General features: G+C 44.7%; 1 protein-coding gene across 5 annotated transcripts in view; it reads left to right on the forward strand.

The window, feature by feature from the left end:
• The first annotated feature begins 653 nt into the window (after positions 1 to 653).
• Positions 654 to 21,279, forward strand: part of LOC146754691 (zinc finger RNA-binding protein-like) — a 127,592-nt gene continuing 106,966 nt past the window's right edge. For 4 of the 5 annotated variants that reach the window (XM_085527716.1, XM_085527717.1, XM_085527719.1 and 1 more), the window contains exons 1-2: positions 654 to 1,960; positions 2,161 to 2,245. In XM_085527716.1, coding sequence (XP_085383842.1) covers positions 1,924 to 1,960; positions 2,161 to 2,245 — 122 coding nt within the window. In that variant the 5' untranslated portion in view covers positions 654 to 1,923. The remainder of the gene's footprint in view (positions 1,961 to 2,160; positions 2,246 to 21,279) is intronic. The other variant, XM_085527718.1, reaches the window with a different exon arrangement.

The raw sequence follows: 21,279 nt of genomic DNA on the forward strand, positions 1-21,279 counted from the left end.
GTACGCATTGTAAAAATACCTAAGGATGTGCCTGAAGAGATATCGGTAAGGACTGGAATCAACCCCCCCCCCCCCCCAGGCTCTTTGTTTAACGACGGTCTCTGGGACAGAAGGAAAGAAGCTTTGGAGGAAATCAACGTATCAGTGCGATAAGAGTACCGAGACAACTTGGAAACAGAAACAGCAGGATGGCGACTGACAAGATAGCAAGTGAACTAACAAATTTCAGAATGTAATTAACAAATGCAAACCTCGGGTAAAATTGTAACCTGTAATACCCAACCAAAGGGGAGAGCGGAGGGGGAAACATATGGGAGAAAAGGTATAAAAAATGTAACATCATGTCCATAGGTGCGCTTCTGCCATCAGGGCGCCCGCCATTGCAATCTCGAATAAAAACTGCTTTTATCAGAGATACCGTCCTGACCAAAAATTATTGAGGATATTTCCAACAGCATTAAATCGCAGTTGTTGGTGCTGCAAAAAAATCAACCTAGCTATAGCCCGACAATCTGACGGCAACAAAACCTGAGTACTCCAGATATAATCCAGCATCTGTCTCGCTAGCTCACTTTTTACTCCAAACTGACTAACCGTAGACCGCAATTGTCATCAATTTATAAGCAATACGCCAATGAGTCAACGATATTCCAATCAGAGAATTTTATTAATTGTAGCGGGTAAAACAAAAAGGCAATTCAGCGCTGGACGACAGGGGGATTATCGTTCCTCCAACTGCCGCGCGTTCCTGTTCCTTGCAACTTCTTTTGTATTGTCAGTTCCTGGGTGTGCTGGTATCCGACTGGTCGGCCGTGGTCGTTCGGCTAGTGTGTCGTTAGTTGATTGGTCCTTCCTTGAGACTTGCTGAGACTTGCAAAATCTACCCGTAAATTCGCGCGCTTTACAAACATTGTTGCCACATCCTGGTCTTAATGAGCAAACACTTTATCACAGCAATTGTGACAACAATTTCCAATCTAAAGCACTGATAGTAGCCTGTATCCCGCCTGCAGGATTAGGCGAATACACCACCGGCAGCACCATCTGTTGCACCGCTTCCAATGCCTCACCGTCTCCCGCCTCTAAACAAGCCCGCACCAGCGCAGCCCAGGCCCCCCCCGCTCCCGCGCGACGGCATCCGCCAGGGCACTCTGTGCCCCAGGGAGCGGCTCATTGCTAAGGGGGGTCGAGGGGGCCGGCTGTAGCGCCATGGTCGATGCAGGCGGCTCGTCTGATACAGACGTGCCGGGAGGCGGAGACGGGGCACTCAGCTCCGTAGCCACCGGCAACGCAGGCTCGGCGGCCGGCGGCCGGCGGCAGCTTTACGGTGGACACAGCAGGGGGCATTGGGCAATCTGACCATTCATTATAATTCTTATTCCTCCCCTGCACAGCACTAGCTTGCTCTGCCGCCCTGATGAGAATCAGGCCCTAGATTTACCATGTAAGTTCACAAGTATGGCTGTGGTGCAATTATGGGCACAGACCATGAAATAACGGAAGGAGGAATGAGCCAGGAAAATGGTACATGCAGTACTCCCTCACACCTAGACCTCGAGATGGTGGAAGAATGAAGCTCCGAAAAGCATCCGGTGCATGCGCAACCGCTCGATCCGCTCAGTGCGGCAGTGGCTCCCACGATACCAAACGCGTTCATTTGCGGGTATGGGGAGGTATTGCAGCTACGGGCTAGCCTACCACTCCCAGTGGTTTCTCTGACATTTTATGCTTGTATATCAGTGCCGGTTTGGTCGCGCTCTGCCGTAGGTAGATAGGTAGGTAGGTAGGTAGGTAGGTAGGTGGGGGGGGGGGAAGGGGAGCGAGTTATCGCTGCGCGGCGGTGGGGAGGAGGAAGAGGAAGGGAGGAGTTCAGAGTTCAGAGGACGTTTCCGCCTCCTTCGTCTTCACCGCCAGCTCGGACTCATGATTCCTATATGCCCGGTAGTTTCGTTTACCTATGGTAAGTAACAGAGCTTGGGGTCCGTCTGTGGGTGGGGGTGGTTGTAAGGCGGCGGGGGTTCTGAGGTGTCACGTCTGACCTGACTCTCGCACGTTGTTTTTTTTCCCCTTCTTTTCTTCCCCGCGCTTCTTTCTGCTGGGCCTCCTGTCACGGCCCCAACCGCTGCTGCTGCTGCCGCCTCTGGAATATCGTTGCCACAGTACCCAGCCGGCTGGGAGAAGATGCCAAAATGGCTACCGGTAACTACTTTGGATTCACCCATAGCGGGGCTGCTGCTCAATATAGGTAACCGCTGCTACCCCACTCTCCTTGCTGTGCCTTTGGTGCCGTGTCCCCGAATAGGATCTCCCTGCTCCAGGGGGCTGAGTGCCTATCCTGTTCCTGAGTTGTGGCCTTCTCTGAGGTGGTTGTGTGGGGGACTTCGCCCGTGGGTTTTCTTATTTGGTTGGTATGAACCTTACCACATCCCTGTGGTGTGAGGGTGGGGAGGTGGAACTGGGCACCATGAAAGTGGAAGGGAAGGTTTTATGGAGTCTCCAAACCCTTAAATTAAAATAGTTGCTTATAGTCAACAATACCACTGAGCTATCATCTGGTTTTATGGAGGTCTTGTAGTGACTCTCAAAACCGTGCATCTGTTCTTTCATGGAGATGGAAAATTAATTGTAATTTACTCTAAATGTTGAATAGTATCCTGGTTTCAGCTGAAATAGAGTTGATTTTCTTCATAGTGTCTGGTATGATACTGTGTTCTGGCTTTAGAAGAAAAAGTGTGTTGATAACACACCAGTGTTTCAGTTGTTGCTGAGCAATGCTGTACAGTGCCAAGAATGTTTCAGCTTTTCAGCTCCTCATGCTGTCCTGCCAGTGAGGGGTCTGGAGGTGTACAAGAAATTGGGAGGGGGCGGAGCCAGGACAGCTGACTTAAACTGGCCAAAGGGATGTTTCATATCATATCATGTCATGTGAAAAAACTATAAAACTGAGGCAAGTTGTCAGTGTTAAATCTCCTGAAGAACATTCAAAAATCTAAGTGTTTAGAGAGGAGATATTGCTTTATTCTGTACAGGGTGCAAGGTGAGAAATCTCCGGAAATCTTTTGTAGAGGAAATGCTTAAGTCGTAGCCTGAACCAGTGATTGAGCACCTGGTGGGAAGGCAGAGTCAACCCAGGGAAGCTCAGGTGCATGCAGTGCACCTGAGTGACTGAAAGGAGTGGAGTCATGATCCACCCCTTCCCAGACCTCATTTAAGGGTTGGCAGCGGAGATGAAAGAGATCACTCTCTGTAGATCCCTGCCTACCTGAGGCCTACCAAAGATGACTAGCCTTTTTGGTTTGTTTCTGTGTCTATGGCTGTTGCATTTGGGTTTGTTCTCATTTGCTGTAGCCAAAGACTTTAATACCCTGCTGTTACGCTTGGTGAGCCAGCCAAATATTTAATTAGGATGGATTATTTAAAAAAAAATTTAAAACTGGTGTGTTGGGTGGTCACTGGGACCACTAATAAACCAAAAGAGGAACTCCTGGGGGAAACTCTAGGATTCCTGAGTTCCTCGTGGCTAAGTTCTGCATGGATTATTGAAGAATGGGGACCTATAAGGGGGACAATGGTCCCATTATTAAATCCCCTTCAGAAATGGCTGACATAATAAATAAATAAGGCCAAAATTCTTTGACAACTGAGCAAATAATAGCAGCATTACTGTAGCGTGGCCACTGTTACTATTAATGCATATTATTTTAATTCTTCCTCATAAAAACATGAAAATGAGCTTTTAAAAGCACATATTAGACAATTTGGAAAATAAAACTACACCTTTGGGACAAACTGCCTTGCCTTCAAATAGAACTTCCCATTTGAAATTAAGACCTGTATCATTCAAAGGGGAAAAGAATTTAGTTCAGCAGGATTTTTTGGATCCTAGTTGAATCTAAGAACAAAAAGAAAGCCAAACAGACTGAAATCCAACTAGAGGATCTGGGAACCTCAGATCCTCTAGAACTAAGACTAGTAATAACTCAAAAGACAAAGAAAATCCAGGATAGACCAGCAAGGTTGGCACCTGAAGAGTGGCCCCCTGCCCATACCACACTACATGTAATGGCATGCCTTGTACACAGCCATCAAGTTCATGGATCTGTTACAACAATTTAAGCAAAGACCCTGAGAGCATACCAGCCTGGCTGTTGAGATTATGGGACATGGGGGCTGAAAGTGTGGTCCCGAGATTTCTAAACTGGCATCTCTTACAACACATCCAGCACTCAGACAGAGACTGTATGTGATGGTAATACATAGTGACAAGAACCATTTTCTAATTCAGTGGATAATGGAGGTGTGTAGAATCACAGAGTTGAACTAAAGTGATGTACTAGTAAATAATGGTTTATGGGCCTTGATGGAAGAACTCCAAAATTATATTAGAAAACTAGGAATGAAGGAGGCCATTTATGATGACACATTAAAGAATGCAGACCTGGTTAAGTTTTCAGCAGGAATGAGGGATCTCATACTGCAACAAGCCCCTCCCCACCAGTATGGCACACTTGTGCCCATACTGAACCCCTTTGTGGCCTCAGAGACCATCATCCAACAAGCTGCCTTGATTGGTGGCTTATCTGGGGGAAACTGCCTTCAGACCAGGTGCAATGTTCCAAACATTGGAAAGGGTGGAAGTCCTTCTCCTAACTAAAACTAAGAGACTCCTCAAAACTAATGGACTCCTCAATCAGGACCCATACAGGTGTTCTGAAACCAGATGCTTAATGACTTAATCCAGGCTGGGGTTCAATTTGTAAAAACTGATTGCCAGCTCAATCACATCCTCCTCCAGTTATAGAGGCAGCTGGAGGAAAGTGAAAAGTTTCAAAATATCCCTAAAAATCAGGGGTGAGAATGAATGTGGAACTTGGAAGATTTCCTATTTCACAATAAAAGGAAAAACCCTCCTCAGGTGACCCAAGCAACCTGAAGAAAAAGAATTTGCACTTGCAGTTACTTTTGTGACAGGGGATGCTGGCCCCCAGTTGGGTCCCATGTTGAACTGATGATTTTTTGGTCCCAAAAGAACATCGCTGGTTATGGCACTAGTTGACACAGGTACAGAAGTGCAGCGTTTGAGGCACGGACTCAGATGTGAACGATCCAAATCGTTTATTACAAGTTCTCACATCCCTTATATACCTTCACAAGTTGTTATTTTCTAACTTTCCCATCTGCCCTTACAACTTTCCCAAACACCTTTACATGTCAACAAAGCATTCTACAAAACACTTTTCAACTGTCTATGCAGGCACATATCCAATCAGAGCTGTGAGACTCTTCTTCTCCTTGCAGAGGTGTCCTTGGTTCTCATGCTGTTTATCTTGCTCCACAGCTGCTGTTCTGAACAGCTTTTCTTGTATTCCCACATTTCCCCCTTTTTTGTTTATTGACAAGCTACTACCATACTAGAATATAATAACACTAATTATATTAATAACATAATCATTAAAATTCAATCAAGGCCTCGATTGACAATACTCTGAAAATGAAAAAGGAGATAAGGCAAATAACAAAATATACAGTTAAATCCACTAAAATATCAGATGCATTTTGCCTGCGGCCTAAGTTCCTAAAACCTGGAAAAGAATCCCTGAGAATCCAATTCTGTGTAAATCTGAAATGGGTTATAAAAAGACTTCAATTTCTTGTTATCCATTTTAGACCATCCCGTTAGCATGAAGCGAATACTCCCTAAGCTAGCACATTATTACTTATTGTCCCTGGAGAGGCAGAAAACTGCAGAAAAGGAGAGAGAAGGATCATGTTGGCGGTGGATGCGATAGGCAGCGCCAACAGGGCGTCCCCTGCTTCAAGGTGCACTTTCCCTTTCTCACCCACCACGGATTCTCTCTTGCTCTTATCCTACTCAGGGTCTGAATGGTATTTTCCATTTGTACACTGCATCCGCATGGCCAGTGCGTGGTACAGAGCCCAAGTGGAACACCTGCTTGGAAAACAGAATAAATTGCCGAGGTTAGCTCTTTTAGCAAGCACCTTTGTTTCAATTGATGCACGGTCATATTTTGAAAATCCCAATTAGTGAGATGAAAAAGAGTTAATAATTTTATATTTAAGAATCATCCCTTTGTCCAGGATTCTTTTCCAGGGTCTTGTTTTTACAAACTAAGAAGAGGCTAGTTGATAGGCTAATAAAATCATACCTGAACATTACTAATACATTAAAAGAGCTATTCCCATAGTTTCCAGCATTGGTAACATCAAATCCAATTTAACTTATATTCTATCTACTGCCAAAATAGGAAAGACACACAATAATCTAATGCTTAATAATTCTAATTCTTAAATTTGTACCAGTAATGTGGAAGAGTTACCCACTATGTCTTACCATTACTAAAATTATTATTTGCAATACAACAAATTACAAAGCAATATCAATGAAATAAAAGGCGTGTAATCACAATCATTATTAAGGCTGGATGTTATTTTCTGCCTTGAGATGAGGCCGAACATATCTTGCCGGAACCCATGTAGGGCCAGTCCTTGTAGAAACACAAGCATATCCACGACCCCAGGTTATCAATGGTAAGGGACCTTCCCAGTGCCCTGTGGCCGTATTTCGAATGTTAACCATTGGCCGTTCCTTGAGCACTGGGGAGGCCCCAAAATGACGATCCACACGAGTTGTATTTGTATGATCACGATTCAAAAAATTCAGCACAAGCAAAGCCTTACATAATCTTTCTTGTGGTGTGTCTCCCGTATTCCCCCTTTTTTGTTTATTGAGAACAGATTTCAGTGTTTGATGAATACGCTCAATGATAGCTTGTCCAGTGGGAGAATGAGCAATGGCTGTAATATGTGTAACCCCCCATTCTTGAAGGAAAGTTCGAGTGGCCTTAGAGGTATAGGCGGGCCCATTATCTGTTTTTATAGTATGTGGGATTCCCATAGCAGCATAAGCAGATAACCAGTGTTTACGGGCATCGTGACTGCGTTCACCTGTATGTGCTGTGGCAAATATGTAAGAAGAATGAGTATCTATCGTTACATGTACGTATTTTAGATGGCCAAATTCAGGAACGTGAGTGACATCTGTCTGCCAAAGCTGAAGAGGTGCTTTGCCACGTGGATTTGTCCCAGTTTGAGGCAAAGGGGCAATTGCCTGGCAGTCTGGGCATGTTAGAATAATGTTATGGGCTTGATCCACTGTCAGTTGGAATTGTTCTTGTAAGGCTCTCCTGTTCTGATGGAAACATTGATGGGAGAGTCGTGCTTGCTCAAATAATTGAGGAGTAGCAAAAGCAACTGTGGCTTGATCAGCCTTACAGTTGCCCTCAGTTAAAGGACCAGGCAATGTAGTATGCGATCGAATGTGCATAATAAAATAAGGAAGAGTACGGTGAGAAATATAATGCAAGACTCGCTTGAGCTGTACAAACAAAACCGGATAATTAACTTCCTGAAGAAAGGATCCTTCAATCCACTGAATGATACCTGTATCATACAAAGAGTCAGTTATTATATTAAGCTTTTGGTCTGAAAAAATTTGGAAAGCTCGAGCTACTGCAGCGAGTTCTACAACTTGAGGTGATCCATCAACAACATGTACGTCTGACTACCATCATGTAGCAGTCGCACGCCAGAGAACCACTGCTTGGTGTGTCTTGCCGGAGCCATCTGTAAATACAGTAACAGCATTAGGTATTGGAACATGTGAAAGTAAAGTATTAGTAGCAAGGGGGATATCAGCCAAATTATGTAGTAACTGATGTTTGGGAGGATGGGTGGACAATTGTCCGGTATAGTCTGCCATAGCAGTCTGAAAAGCAAGTGACTGCGCAAGCATCCAATCTAAATCTTTTTTAGTAGCTGGTACGTATATGCAATCAGGGTCAAGAGGTCGTAGAATTTGTAGACGATGTCGACCTCGCTGTATTAGCATAGCAAACATTTCCACTCGTGATGTAATCGTTTTTGAAAATGTATGAGGTAAAAATACCCATTCGAGGATAATGAGAGGATCCTTTCTTGAGGTATGCCATTGACATAACAAGTCATATGGCTGATAGAAGTTGGATATTATTATGAGATGTACTGGAAGTGATAAACAAGCACGATGGCTATATCGATTTTGCACTGATGTTATTACAGAGTCTAAGCATTGTTGTGCTTCTGGTGTTAATTGTCTTTTAGAAGTTAGATCTGGGTCTCCTTTCAGTAGTTTGAATAAAGGATGCAGCTCTTGAGTAGTAATTCCCAAAAGTGGCCGCAACCAATTGATGGTTCCAAATAACTTTTGCAGGTCGTTTAATGTCCGTACGTGAGGTACTATTTTGAGGATTTGTGGCTGGATAGTGTGAGATGCAATTTTCCATCCTAAATATTTCCATGGAGAACTAAGTTGCACTTTTTCTTCTGCTATTTGTAAGCCAATAGATTGGACTGCCTCCCGGACGAGCAGTAAAGCGTCCTTTAGACCCTCTTCTTGTTCTGCTGCTATTAAAATATCATCCATGTAATGATAAATAAGGACATGAGGTCTAGCCTTTCGTACTGGTTGTAATGCATTTGCTACAGTCAATTGACATATTGTTGGACTATTAAGCATTCCTTGTGGTAACACTGTCCAATGATACCGCTGAGCAGGGCTTTGTAGGTTGATGGAGGGCACTGAGAAAGCGAATTGTGGCGCATCTTTTGGATGAAGCTGAATGGTAAAAAAACAGTCTTTCAAATCAATGACAACTATAGGCCAATTTGAAGGTAACATTGAGGGTGAAGGAAGGCCAGGCTGCAATGCTCCCATAGGCTCAATTACTGCATTGACAGCACGTAAGTCCTGTAAAAGTCTCCATTTTCCACTCTTCTTGAGGATAACAAAAACCAGAGTTTTCCAAGGGCTGGTAGTAGGCACTATGTGACCAGCAGCTAGCTGTACTTGAACTTACTCATGTAAGTGCAGCAACTTTTCTCTTTTTAAGGGCCACTGATCTACCCAAATAGGTTGTTCTGTTTTCCAAGCTAAGGGTATAGGTTGCTGCCGATCAATGGCCCTCACTGAAAATTTGTCTGCAAAATCATACCCCACTGACTTAAGAGATCACGACCCCACAAAGTACAGGGAATTGGCAAAATATAAGGAGCAGCGTGAGCAATGCGACCATCAGGCCCTTCAAAAGATAAAATTCGGGCACTTTGTTTTGGCTGCTGTTGGCCCCCAACCCCCACAATAGCAGAATTAGGATCTCTTAGTGGCCACTCAGAGGACCAATCACTGGACTTAATGATGGTAACATCAGCTCCAGTGTCCACTAGTCCTAATAACTGTCTGCCATTTACTAAGCATGGTAATAATGGTTTGTCTTTTGACAGTTGTGTGGTCCATAGCACAACAGGTTTATCTGTGCTCCCAAATCCACCGGTTCGATCTCTAATACCAGGTTTGGTCATAGAATGAAAAGGGACTAATTGTGCTATTTTTTGGCCTTTTGGAATAAAACGGGGTGGGGGGGTGTCCATGCCATTATCTTAATTTCCCCAGTATGGTCAGCATCTATAACTCCAGGTAAAACAAAAAGTCCCATCCTTGTAACAGAAGAACGTCCTAACAAGATGGCGCTACGCCCGTCCCCAAGGGGACCCATTACCCCTGTTGGAATGAGAGTCGCGGTGCTATCAGTCAGCGTCACTGACTGGGCAGTGGACAAATCCACTCCTGTGCTGCCAACGGTGGCTGGTCTGAGTGAGCTAGCCAGACATCATCTGGCTGAGTCAGGACCGTATTTGCTGTCATAGCGCGCGGTCTCGCGCTCTTCTTGCCATTTCCCGGCAGATCGCAGGGCTGTGCAGCAACAGGAAGTTTGGATCGGCAGTCTCTAGCCCAGTGTAGCCCCTTCCTGCATCGTGGACAGGGCCGAGTTGGAACAGCAGAAGCATTTTTACTTGCTCACTTGGGCTTTTTACAGTCCCTTTGGACATGACCTGGTTCCCCACAATTATAACACTTTACTTTTTGAGCTGTCCCTGCATCAAGTCGGGTTGCCAATGAATCTGCTAGCAGGGCCATTTTATGACTTTCTGTGCCTACAACTTGACAGGCTTTAATCAAGTCAGTAATTGATGGATTTGCATTCTTTAGGGACTGTAAAACCTTTCGACAGCCTGCATTTGCGTTTTCTACTGCTAATTGCTTAAGCAAGACATTTCGGGCGGCTTCATTTTCTACTTGTCTCTCTAATGAATTTTGTAAACGGTCAAGAAATTTAATGTAAGGCTCAGTAGCCCCTTGCCTAATTGAAATAAATGAAGCACCGGGTGAATTAATATCAGGAACCCGACGGACAGCACGCAACACCAAAGTCTTAACTTGCTCCAGGCATTGCCTGTCCAGCTGTGCCTGTGCCTGAGGTGTTGCCCGGGCCCCCTCCCCCATGAGTTCCTCTAGGCCAATATGATTTAGGTTGTTCAAATTATTCAAGGCCTGGACGGCAGCCTGTTCCCGGTATTCAGTCATGAACACGGTGTAGTGCATGGGAGAGAGGATCATTCGTAACACAATTTTCCAGTCATGAGGGGTCATAACATAACTATCACCGATTGCAACCAAAAGATTGTATGTAAAGGCTGACTGAACTCCGTATGTTCTCACTGACTTCCTTAGCTCTTTCACTGCCTCATAAGGCAGGGATTCCCAACGGGGGACCTGATTCGGCTGATACAACACAGGAAAGGCTTGCAACGTGTCAGCATCACCCCTTAATATTGCTTCTTTTCTGCACTGCTCTAAGACACCACTGTACGCTGTAGGGAAATTTGTCGTTCCTGCTCCCTTCAAATTATCATCAGGAGGAAATGCGCCCGATTCGCATTCCGGATATACTGGACCGGGGTCACAACGATCCCCTGGTTTCGATCCGTCCGTGTCTTTAACCAAGTTACACACCGGCTGCACAGACACAGCAGCGCACGACGTGGGGGGGGCGGAGGGCGGAGGCGCAGAGAACGTCGCGGGCGGAGCGGAGGGCGGGGGCGGGGCGACGAACGTCGTAGGCGGGGCGAAGGGCGGGGGCGCGGCGAGCGTCGTAGGCGGAGCGGAGTGCGGAAGCGGCGCGACGAACGTCGTAGGCGGAGCGAAGAGCGGTGGCGCCGTAGTGGGCGGCACCGCGGCGAACGTCGGGTGTGGAGCGAACGGCGGGAGCGCGAGGGTGGGGTTTCGCGGCTTTTCGTCTCCCCGAATCGCGGGGTGGTTGGAGCCGCCTGTGAGATCCGGGCACGGGCCGCTTCCCGCTGCGAGAGGCAGCGGCGGGTGTGGGACGGAGGGCGACAGGGAATGGTCGAAAGAAATTCTTTCCCGTCGTGATTGCTTAATCTCTTCCATTATCCGGCTCCAAACGGGCAACAGCTTAGCAGCCGTTCTGTCTTTAGCGAGAGAAGCCTCGTAGAGTTTTGAGCCAATTTTGTCCCAAAGTTCTCCATCGAGAGAGAACCCAGTTTTCGGAAATTCAGGGACATTTTTGTTTATCCATTTAAGAAGAGTAGCTAATGCTGAAGTAGACACAGTCTCATCCTGATACAGTAACACTGACCGCAATACTTTGAGATGTAGTCGTTGCTCCTTCGTTAGTGAGCTCCCCATAGTTCCCGACTGCTCACCTTCTGTCCTGCAGAACGGTGCGGGCGTGTGCGAAACAGTCTCTCCGAAGTTCAGTGGGGCCGTCACTGCTGGACCGGGCTCGCTCAGCCGCGGGTTGATTTGCTCCACGCAGTGGGCGCCATTTGCAGCGTTTGAGGCACGGACTCAGATGTGAACGATCCAAATCGTTTATTACAAGTTCTCACATCCCTTATATACCTTCACATGTTGTTATTTTCTAACTTTCCCATCCGCCCTTACAACTTTCCCAACCACCTTTACGTGTCAACAAAGCATTCTACAAAACACTTTTCAACTGTCCATGGAGGCACATATCCAATCAGAGCTGTGAGACCCTTCTTCTCCTTGCAGAGGTGTCCTTGGTTCTCATGCTGTTTATCTTGCTCCACAGCTGCTGCTCTGAACAGCTTTTCTTGTATTCCCACACAGAAGTGTCAATTTTTTTACAGTGATATGACCAAATTCCAGGGAGATAGAGTGATGATTGGTAGGTTTGAGGCACAGACCATCCCTGTAACCTAGACATGGTTGAGGTTGGGCATTTCCAACCCTGGGATTATATGTTGTTTGTTGCCTCAGTCCTGGAGTATATATATATATATATATATATATATACTGATATACAGATATATATATCTGTTTGAATTCCAGTTGGGTTCTGGTCTCAGGTCTAGCATGAAGCAGAAGAGAGGTACAGTATGATTGAAAAACAGTTATTGACTGCCTACTCTGCATTATGGGTGGTAGAGCCAATAACCCAAACATCTTAAGTCATAGTTAAGATGACCTTGCCAATTCAGGGATGGGTGAAAGATCTGACACGCCTTCCTGAGGTACGGGTGGCCCAAGCACAGACAGTGGCACGATGGGTCACCTGTCTCAGCCAGAGGAGTAGTCTGTCTTTGTCACCACTGAAAGAAGTACTCCAGAAGATCCTAGGCTCAGTGACATATCAGTGATGTGCCAGAAGGGACAATGGTCGCACCACTAGAGAAGAGTCCTGTTTGGGAAGGGAAATATCCCATTCCTTAAGATGCCTGGTATAGATGCCTAGAGTTAAGGGTATCTCTCTGAAGATCCCTGCCTACCAGAGGCCTTCCGTAGCTAAACAGCCTTTTTCCTTTGTGTCTACAGCTGCTGCATTTGGAATTGTTCTCATTTGCTGCAGCCAATGGCTTTGACACCCTGCTGCTGTCGCTGTACTTTCCATCCCATTATAGTGTTACGTCTTTGCACTGACTTCTATTTATAATCTATCTAAAGGATGTCTGTTCTTATTGTTGTTTTGAAGTCATGAAGTATGTTTTTTTCATTCAGTATGCTTTTCACAGATAAATAGGATGTCTGGAACTTAAAGCAGAACTCCAACCTTGAGTACATATCTCAACAAAATGTAATGTGAAATAATTTATTTTGAGTCATCAACAGTGCCTGTGAGTTTAGGTTAAGATGTAGTGTTGTAGGCAGCTAAGTGGAATTGAATTCTTGCAATTATTGCTAGTCTGGCATTCAGGTGCTGTGCACTATGTTAGAATCATAGAATCACCAAGGTTGGAAAAGACCTACAAGGTCATCCTGTCCAACCATCCACCTATCACCAAAAGTTCTCATTTAATCATGTCCCTCAACACAATGTCTAAATGTTCCTTGAACACCTCCAGGGCCGGTGGCTCCACCACCTCCCTGAGCAAAAGGATATTCGAGACTGGTGTGGAGCAGCAAAGGAAGGTGAAATGCTGTGGATGGAGATCTTTGGTGTTGAGTATTGTTTAGGGATGGAGGTATGTGTTTGTTTGTTTTTCATTTATTTTTTTTGCATCTGCTAGCGCTTCTGCCTCAGTTACCTCTTCAACCAGATGCTGATTAAAAATGCATTGTGTTTGAGACCTTTGGGTTGTAATTCACACAGGCCTACTAGTTCAAACTTAAAGTATCACTAAACAGATGTATGGTGGTGGCTTATTCTGAAGTGAAAATGCACTACTAGACAAACAAGAAAAACATTTATCCTTCTTTGGTCAAGTTATGCATGCTGTGCTCATAAAATGTATGAGGAACAAAAGTAATCAAATTTATTGCAGGGCGAATTTACCTATATCACAGTGCAAAAACACCAAATGCTTTCTTTCTGTAAATTTTATGACTATGCTGCCTTATGTTGAATCACATCTGCATTTTTAGTAAAAGGGACTTGTTGATATGATCAAGTTTTATAGTGCTGATTCTCCTTTGCTCAATCTATGACTAGTCTTAAGTGCTATCTTAAATGTGTTATTCTAGTTTACAAGAAACCTCCAATAAGCTACTGCTCTTTGTGGTAGACATTTCCAAAACAGTGAGGTGCCACCCTCAAATGAGATATGCCAATATCAGGAAGGCAATAAGGAGCTCTGCGTTTGTTAATGTGGGATGTATGCTGGTGCTGATGGGGAGTCGGAGGAGGTGGTGGTAACTGGGGAGGTACAGTTGAGTACCTCAGTTCAGTTCCTCAGTAATCACAAGGAGCCTTTGTTGTTTGTAAGAGGGAAGTCTGCCAACTTGTTTAAATTTGCAGCAGGCTCATGTCTGTAAGAACCAAGCATTTGGGGAAATGTTTCTGTTAATGCTATAGTTAAGTCTTTAGTAGCTGTACTCTCAAAAGAAGTTTGATGGTATTAAGCTTAACTCTGGGGAAACTTAAGAAATAAACTCAATTTAGAAATTCATTTCTGAGGAACCTGGTAATTTACGTAGAGACTTTTTTTTCTTCCTGACCTTAAAATTATTATTAGTATAGTCCTCTTCAGAAAGCTAGAACTAAAATAAAAATTTAAAAATGTCAACAGTTTACGGGCTGGTTCAGACATGTTCCATGACTAGTGGGGCAGGTGGACCCACAGATCTATGTGGGAAGGGGAAAGAAGGGGAAAAGGGTAGAGATGGGTCTATAAGCAAAGCAGCAGCAACAATCCGAGGAGAAACAAACTAATTTGTTTATATATATATAAATATATATATATTTGTCTATACTTAATGTATAGAAACAAACGACAATAAACAAACATTAAACACACACACACACACACACACACACACACACACATATATATATATATATATACACACACATGGAATTACTGTCTGCAGTCCCCCAACATCAAATTACCTTGTGGTACACACTGAACATCCCCATCCTTCTGCATTACCCACCAAGTGCACCCAGGTCCCTGGGCAAAAACAGTTCCACGGACAGGTTTGCCTTTTCCAGAGGCTGGAAGGACCCAAACAGCTTTTCCCAACATGTTCTTTACATGTACAACAGGGACCTTATCTCCTTCTATAGTGTGTAGGGGGTAAGATTGGCTAGGACCATCACGATCGACAGATCCTCTAGTATTGACCAACCAAGTGGCTTCTGCCAGATGCTTCTCCCAGTTCTTAAATGTTCCACCACCCATTGCTTTCAACATAGTTTTCAACAACCTATTATATTGTTCAATTTTACCAGAAGCTGGTGCATGGTAATGAATATGATAAATCCACTCAATGCCATGATCTTTTGATCTTTGGCCCAAGTATTTATAAGGGAATTTTTGAAATGTGTCCTATTATCAGATTCAATTCTTTCTGGGGTGCCATTTCGCCACAGGACTTGTTTATCAAGACCCAGTATGGTGTTTTGAGTGGTAGCATGGGGTACTGCGTATGTTTTGAGCCACCCAGTGGTTGCTTCTACCATAGTAAACACATAACATTTACCACTGCGAGATCGTGGTAAAGTGATATAATCAACCTGCCACGCCTCCCCATATTTATACTTTTGCCATCGCCCTTCCTCCCAGAGAGGTTTCATCCTCTTGGCTTGTTTAACTATGGCACATGTTTCACAGTCATGAATAATCTGCGCAATAGCATCCATAGTTAAGTCCACCCCTCGGTCTCTGGCCCACTTATATGTCGCGTCTCTTCCTTGATGGCCTGAGGTCTCACGGGCCCATCGAGCTAGAAATAATTCGCCCTTATTCTGCCAGTCCAAGTCGATTTGAGCCACCTCAGTTCTGGCAGCTTTACCTACCTGATGGTTGTTTTGTTGTTCTTCAGTAGTCCGACTCTTGGGCACATGTGCATCCAGGTGACGCACCTTTACAACCATATTCTTTGTTCGGGCATCAATGTCCTTCCATAGTTCAGCAGCCCAAACAGGTTTACCCCTCCGTTGCCAGTTATTTTGTTCCCACTGCTGTAACCACCCCCATAGGGCATTTGCTACCATCTATGAGTCAGTATAAAGATACAGCATTGGCCACCTCTCCTGTTCAGCAACATCTAAGGCCAGCTGGACAGCTTTTACCTCTGCAAACTGACTTGATACTCCCTTACCTTCAGTGGCCTCTGCAACCTGTCGTGTGGGGCTCCACACAGCTGCCTTCCATTTGCGATGCTTCCCTACAATGCGACATGATCCGTCAGTGAACAGGGAACATTTCTTTTCATTTTCTGGTAGTTCGTTGTATGGTGGGGCCTCTTTAGCACGTGACACCTCTTCTGTTGGTGATGTCCCAAACTTTTTACCTTCAGGCCAGTCCATGATCACCTCTAGGATTCCTGGACAATTGAGGTTCCCCATCTGTGCTCGTTGTGTAATCAGTGTAATCCACTTGCTCCAGGTGACATTGGTAGCATGATGGGTGGAGGGAACCTGTCCTTTAAACATCCAGTTTATTACTGGCAAGCGATGTGCCATAACGAGCTGCATTTCAGTCCCAACTACTTCGGAAGCAGCCCTAACCCCCTCATACACGGCTAAGATCTCCTTCTCAGTTGGAGTGTAGCACTCTTCAGACCCCTTATACGCTCGACTCCAAAATCCCAGGGGTCTGACTCAGGTCTCTCCTGAGGCTCTTTGCCACAAACTCCAAGTGGGACCTTTCTCTCCAGCAGCAGTATGGAGGATGTTCTTTACATCCTGTCCCGTCCGTACTGGCCCCAGCGCTACGGCACGGGCTATCTCTTGTTTAATCTGTTCAAAAGCCTGCTACTGCTCAGGGCCCCATGCAAAATCATTCTTCTTCCGCGTCACCTGATAAAGGGGGCTTACAATGAGGCTGTAGTTTGGAACGTGCATCCTCCAAAAGCCCACTACACCCAGAAAAGATTGTGTCTCTTTCTTGCTAGTTGGCAGAGACATGGCAGTGATTTTGTCGATCACATCTGTTGGGATGTGACGACATCGATCCTGCCACTTTATACCTAAGAACTGAATTTCCTGGGCAGTTCCTTTTACTTTGCTTCTCTTAATAGCAAAGCCGGCTTGTAGAAGAATTTGGATTATCTGCTCTCCTTTTGTGAAAACTTCCTCTGCTGTATCACCCCACACAACAATGTCATCAATGTACTGCAGGTGTTCAGGAGCACCACCCTGTTCCAGTACAGTTTGGACCAACCCATGGCAAATGGTTGGGCTGTGTTTCCACCCCTGGGGCAAACGATTCCAAGTATACTGAATGCCCCTCCAGGTGAAGGCAAACTGTGGTCTACATTCTGCAGCCAAAGGAATAGAGAAGAAGGCATTGGCAATGTCAATGGTGGCATACCATTTGGCTGCTTTTGACTCCAGCTCGTACTGGAGTTCCAACATGTCCGGCACAGCAGCGCTCAATGGGGGTGTGACCTCATTCAGGCCACAGTAGTCTACTGTCAGCCTCCATTCTCCACTGACTTTACGCACTGGCCATATGGGGCTGTTAAAAGGTGAGTGAGTTTTACTGATCACTCCCTGATTCTCCAACTGGTGAATCAAATCATGAATGGGGAGCAAGAAATCCCTGTTGGTGCAATACTGCCGTCTGTGCACTGTCTTTGAAGCAATTGGTACCTGCTACTCTTTTACTCGTAGCAGCCCCACAACAGACGGGTCCTCTGACAGGCCAGGCAAAACAGACAGCTGCTTAATGTTGTCCATATCTACAGCAGCTATTCCAAAGGCCCATCGATACCCCTTAGGATCCTTGAAATGCCCCCTTCTGAGGTAATCAATACCCAGTATACATGGAGCCCCGAGCTAGTAACAATAGGATGTTTTTGCCAGTGAGTCTTATTTCAGCCTCCAGCACAGTCAGTTCTTGAGAGCCCCTAGTGACGTGCGTAAATCAGACTCTAACCTGAGATAAGTTATAAAGCAGGTATGTGTTTATTTAGCGCTGGGCACATGGGGGATAATTCCTCCAATCATGCGCATCAATGGACAGAAGCATTGGAAAGTTATAGAGTAAGCGTATACGTATTCATCAAATTTCCGAGAAATCATTAACATGTTCATTGTTTATCTGGGAACTCATTTACATGCTGTCCCTCCTACTGACACGTGCGCAGTCCGTAGTGGGGGTCTCACTCCAGTGGTCGTTGGGATGAAGTCAGAAGTCTTCCTCAGGTTACTTCGACCCAGCTCCTCTACTCAATCAGTCAAAGCCAGTTTCTTTGGCTACCTTTCCATTCCAGCTGTATTGTCTTAACTATAGATTCAGCTGTGCTATCCCAGCTGTATTAGCAATGTCCACATGTCTCACTAGTTTTGTTCTTCTGACATTCCCAAGGCCTAGGATACTTAATCTTCATGAAGGGCCCTTATTTTCTTGATTCTTGCTTTCAGTTCCCCTCTTTTCTTGAATCGAGCAAAATCTTTTGCTAAATGATTCCATTTCTAGAAAGCGAATTTCTGAAATAACTTCCATTTTCCATCTTCTGCCATAATCTATGGCTCTTCCAATCCTCATAACTAATTTCTGTATCTTTGCAAAACCACATCATACATCGCAACATTATACACATCAAAACAAGCAAGGCCAATATTGCAACGCAAGCCAGAAACAATTGTTTTAACCAGGCAAAATTGGGGAGCCAATCAGTTAACTTTTCCAGCAATTCTGTAAAACCAAGAGATGTGTCATCTAATGAAACCTGATGGAGCACTTTAGTACATTCCCACATAGCCTGCAAATCAATCTCTACTCTTTGCGTTTCATCTATATAAGCACAGCAGCTCTGCTTTATGATTACACAAACTCCGCCTTCCTTTGCTGTTATTAAGTCCAGCGCCATTCTATTCTGCAGTACTACTTTATTGCATTAATAGTTGCATTTTCTATTATCTCTAATGTAGCTGAAATATTAATGATTGCTTTCTTTAATTCGCTTACACCTAAGCGCAGAATGAACCATCTAACAAAACTATGAAAGCCAGTTGGCCTGTCTATAAGGGGTTATAAGGTTTGTTATTTATCCCCCTACACAATGTCCCCTCCAGTTACTTGGTAAAGTCTTTCTTGCCTGTCCATCACCACAAAGCCACCACAGCCCTGCTCCCAAGGGGCACTTCTCTGACCCTTTATAAAACGTGATATTATAGCAAGGGTCATTTTTCCCACTTTGTCTGGAGCTTTCAAGATTACAAAATTGTACTCCATTCTATAGGGACATATTAAATTCCCCTACACTTACTGGTCTATCTATGCCATATCTCCTAAGCATTATGATGTTACGTTTTGCCCAGAGTTGTAACTCAAACTTAGGTCCCTTTATTTCTGAAGTTACATTCTCATTCATACACTTATGTCTACCTCCTGCTCCTTTCCACAATGTCCAAATCGTGGATGGAATCCCATATTGAGGGAGTTCCATTCCTCCATCCCTTGGCAAGGCTGTACATACCCAGCAATCTGAAATATTCATATTTCCTGTCATTTGTATAAAAGCATTATCCTGCCAAGCAAAAGCAACTACTAAAAACTAATACATTTATGTTTTCTTCTTAAGTCTAAGCTTAAGAGGTTCGACAGTCCACCGTGGTCGGGCAGCCTTCTTCAGACGAGTGTGGTGTATCCACTGGATCAGTCCTTCCACCTTAGCCGCTGTATGTGTGGTCTGAAGCATTTGGTAGGGCCCTTCCTATTTTGATTCCAAAGGTAAATCTGAGAGGGATTTAGCATAAACATAATAGCCAGGCGTTACATCATGTACAGGTCCATCCAGGCCCCATGCTCTAGTACCAAATACCACTCTTTCAATTCTCTTTATTTGCCTTGTTAGGCTGATCACATATTTGTTCAACACCTCATCCCCCACCTGTGTGGAGATTCCCTGTTGTACAGCATAAGGTCTCCCATAGAGAATTTCATATGGGCTTAAATCTTCCTTGGTTCAGGGTTTAGTTCGAATTCTCAAAAGTGCCAGAGGCAGTGCTTGCGGCCATGGAATCCCAGCCTCTTGGCCAAGTTTTATTATTTGCAGCTTAATCAAGTGGTTCATCTTTTCCACCTGGCCACTTGACCGTGGCCTATAAGGTGTATGCAATTGCCAATTGATTCCCAATTGAACCACTTTAGCAAAAATATGTGGGCCTCGATCTGAAGAGATTGTTCCTGGCACCCCGAACCTTGGAATTATTTCTTGTAACAAAACCTTTGTTACTTCCCTAGCCTTGTTAGTTTGGCAAGGGTATGCCTCAGGCCATCCTGAAAAGGTATCTGTTAAAACCAACATGTATCTGTACCCCCCTTTTCTTGGGAGCTCTGAAAAATCCACCTACCATTGTTGTCCTGGATAATTTCCTCTTCCTATTTGCCCTAACTGAACTTTATGGCCTGTTTTAGGATTATTTTGTAAGCAGACTTCACATTGCTGGGTCACTTTGTCTGATGGTAGTATACAAATTTCGGGCAACCACTTTTTGAACAAGATATTTATATAATGCTTCTGCTCCCCAGTGAGTTTTCCTATGTTCAGTCATCACCACAGCCCATAATATGGCTGCTGGAATAATCACTTTCCCTTGTGATGTAAAGGCCCATCCTTCCTCTTTTACCTGCCCCTCCAAATCGTTTATCAAGTTCTAATCCTCTTTTGAGTATTTTGGCTCACCATCCACCTGAATTTTACCATCTGGAATCAAGGAAGCCTCCACCACCTCACCCTCTGTCTCTCGCTTCGCTTCTCTGTCAGCCAGCGCATTTCCCATTCCTTCAGCACTGTCTCCCTTTTGGTGGGATCGACAGTGCATCATAGCAACCTTCTCTGGCTGTTGTACTGCCTCCAAGAGTCTGAGTATTTCTTCAGCATGTTTAATACCTTTCTCTTGGGTTGACAACAGTCCTCTTTCTTTCCATATTGCTCCATGTGCATGAACAACACTAAAGGCTTATTTTGAATCAGTCCATATATTTATCCTTTTCTCTTTTGCCAATTCTAGGGCCCTTGTGAGGGCTATTATTTCAGCTTTCTGTGCTCGGTTGTTCGGAGGCAAGGCCTTAGCCTCTATTACATTATTAATGGTTGTTACCGCATATCCTGCTTTACGAATCCCATGTCGAACAAAGCTGCTCCCATCTGCGTACCAGGTATCTTCTGCATCCTCCAATGGTTCTTCTTTCAAGTCTCTGTGACTGGAATATACTGTTTCAATAGTCTCTAAACAGTCATGAGACACAGGTTCTCCTGTAATTCCACTAAGAAAAGCAGCTGGATTTACAATATTTGTTACTGTTATTTCTACATCGTCTTGCTCCACTAGAATGGCTTGATATTTCTGAAACCTCTTAGGGGAAAGCCAATGTCCCCCTTTTACCTCCGGCACTGTAGAGACAGTGGGATACCAATGCAGTTATCTTCTGCCCCATTGTAAACTT

Source organism: Coturnix japonica, chromosome W, assembly GCF_054131305.1.
Source record: "Coturnix japonica strain WE chromosome W, WE-NBRP24, whole genome shotgun sequence".
NCBI classification, from domain to species: domain Eukaryota; kingdom Metazoa; phylum Chordata; class Aves; order Galliformes; family Phasianidae; genus Coturnix; species Coturnix japonica.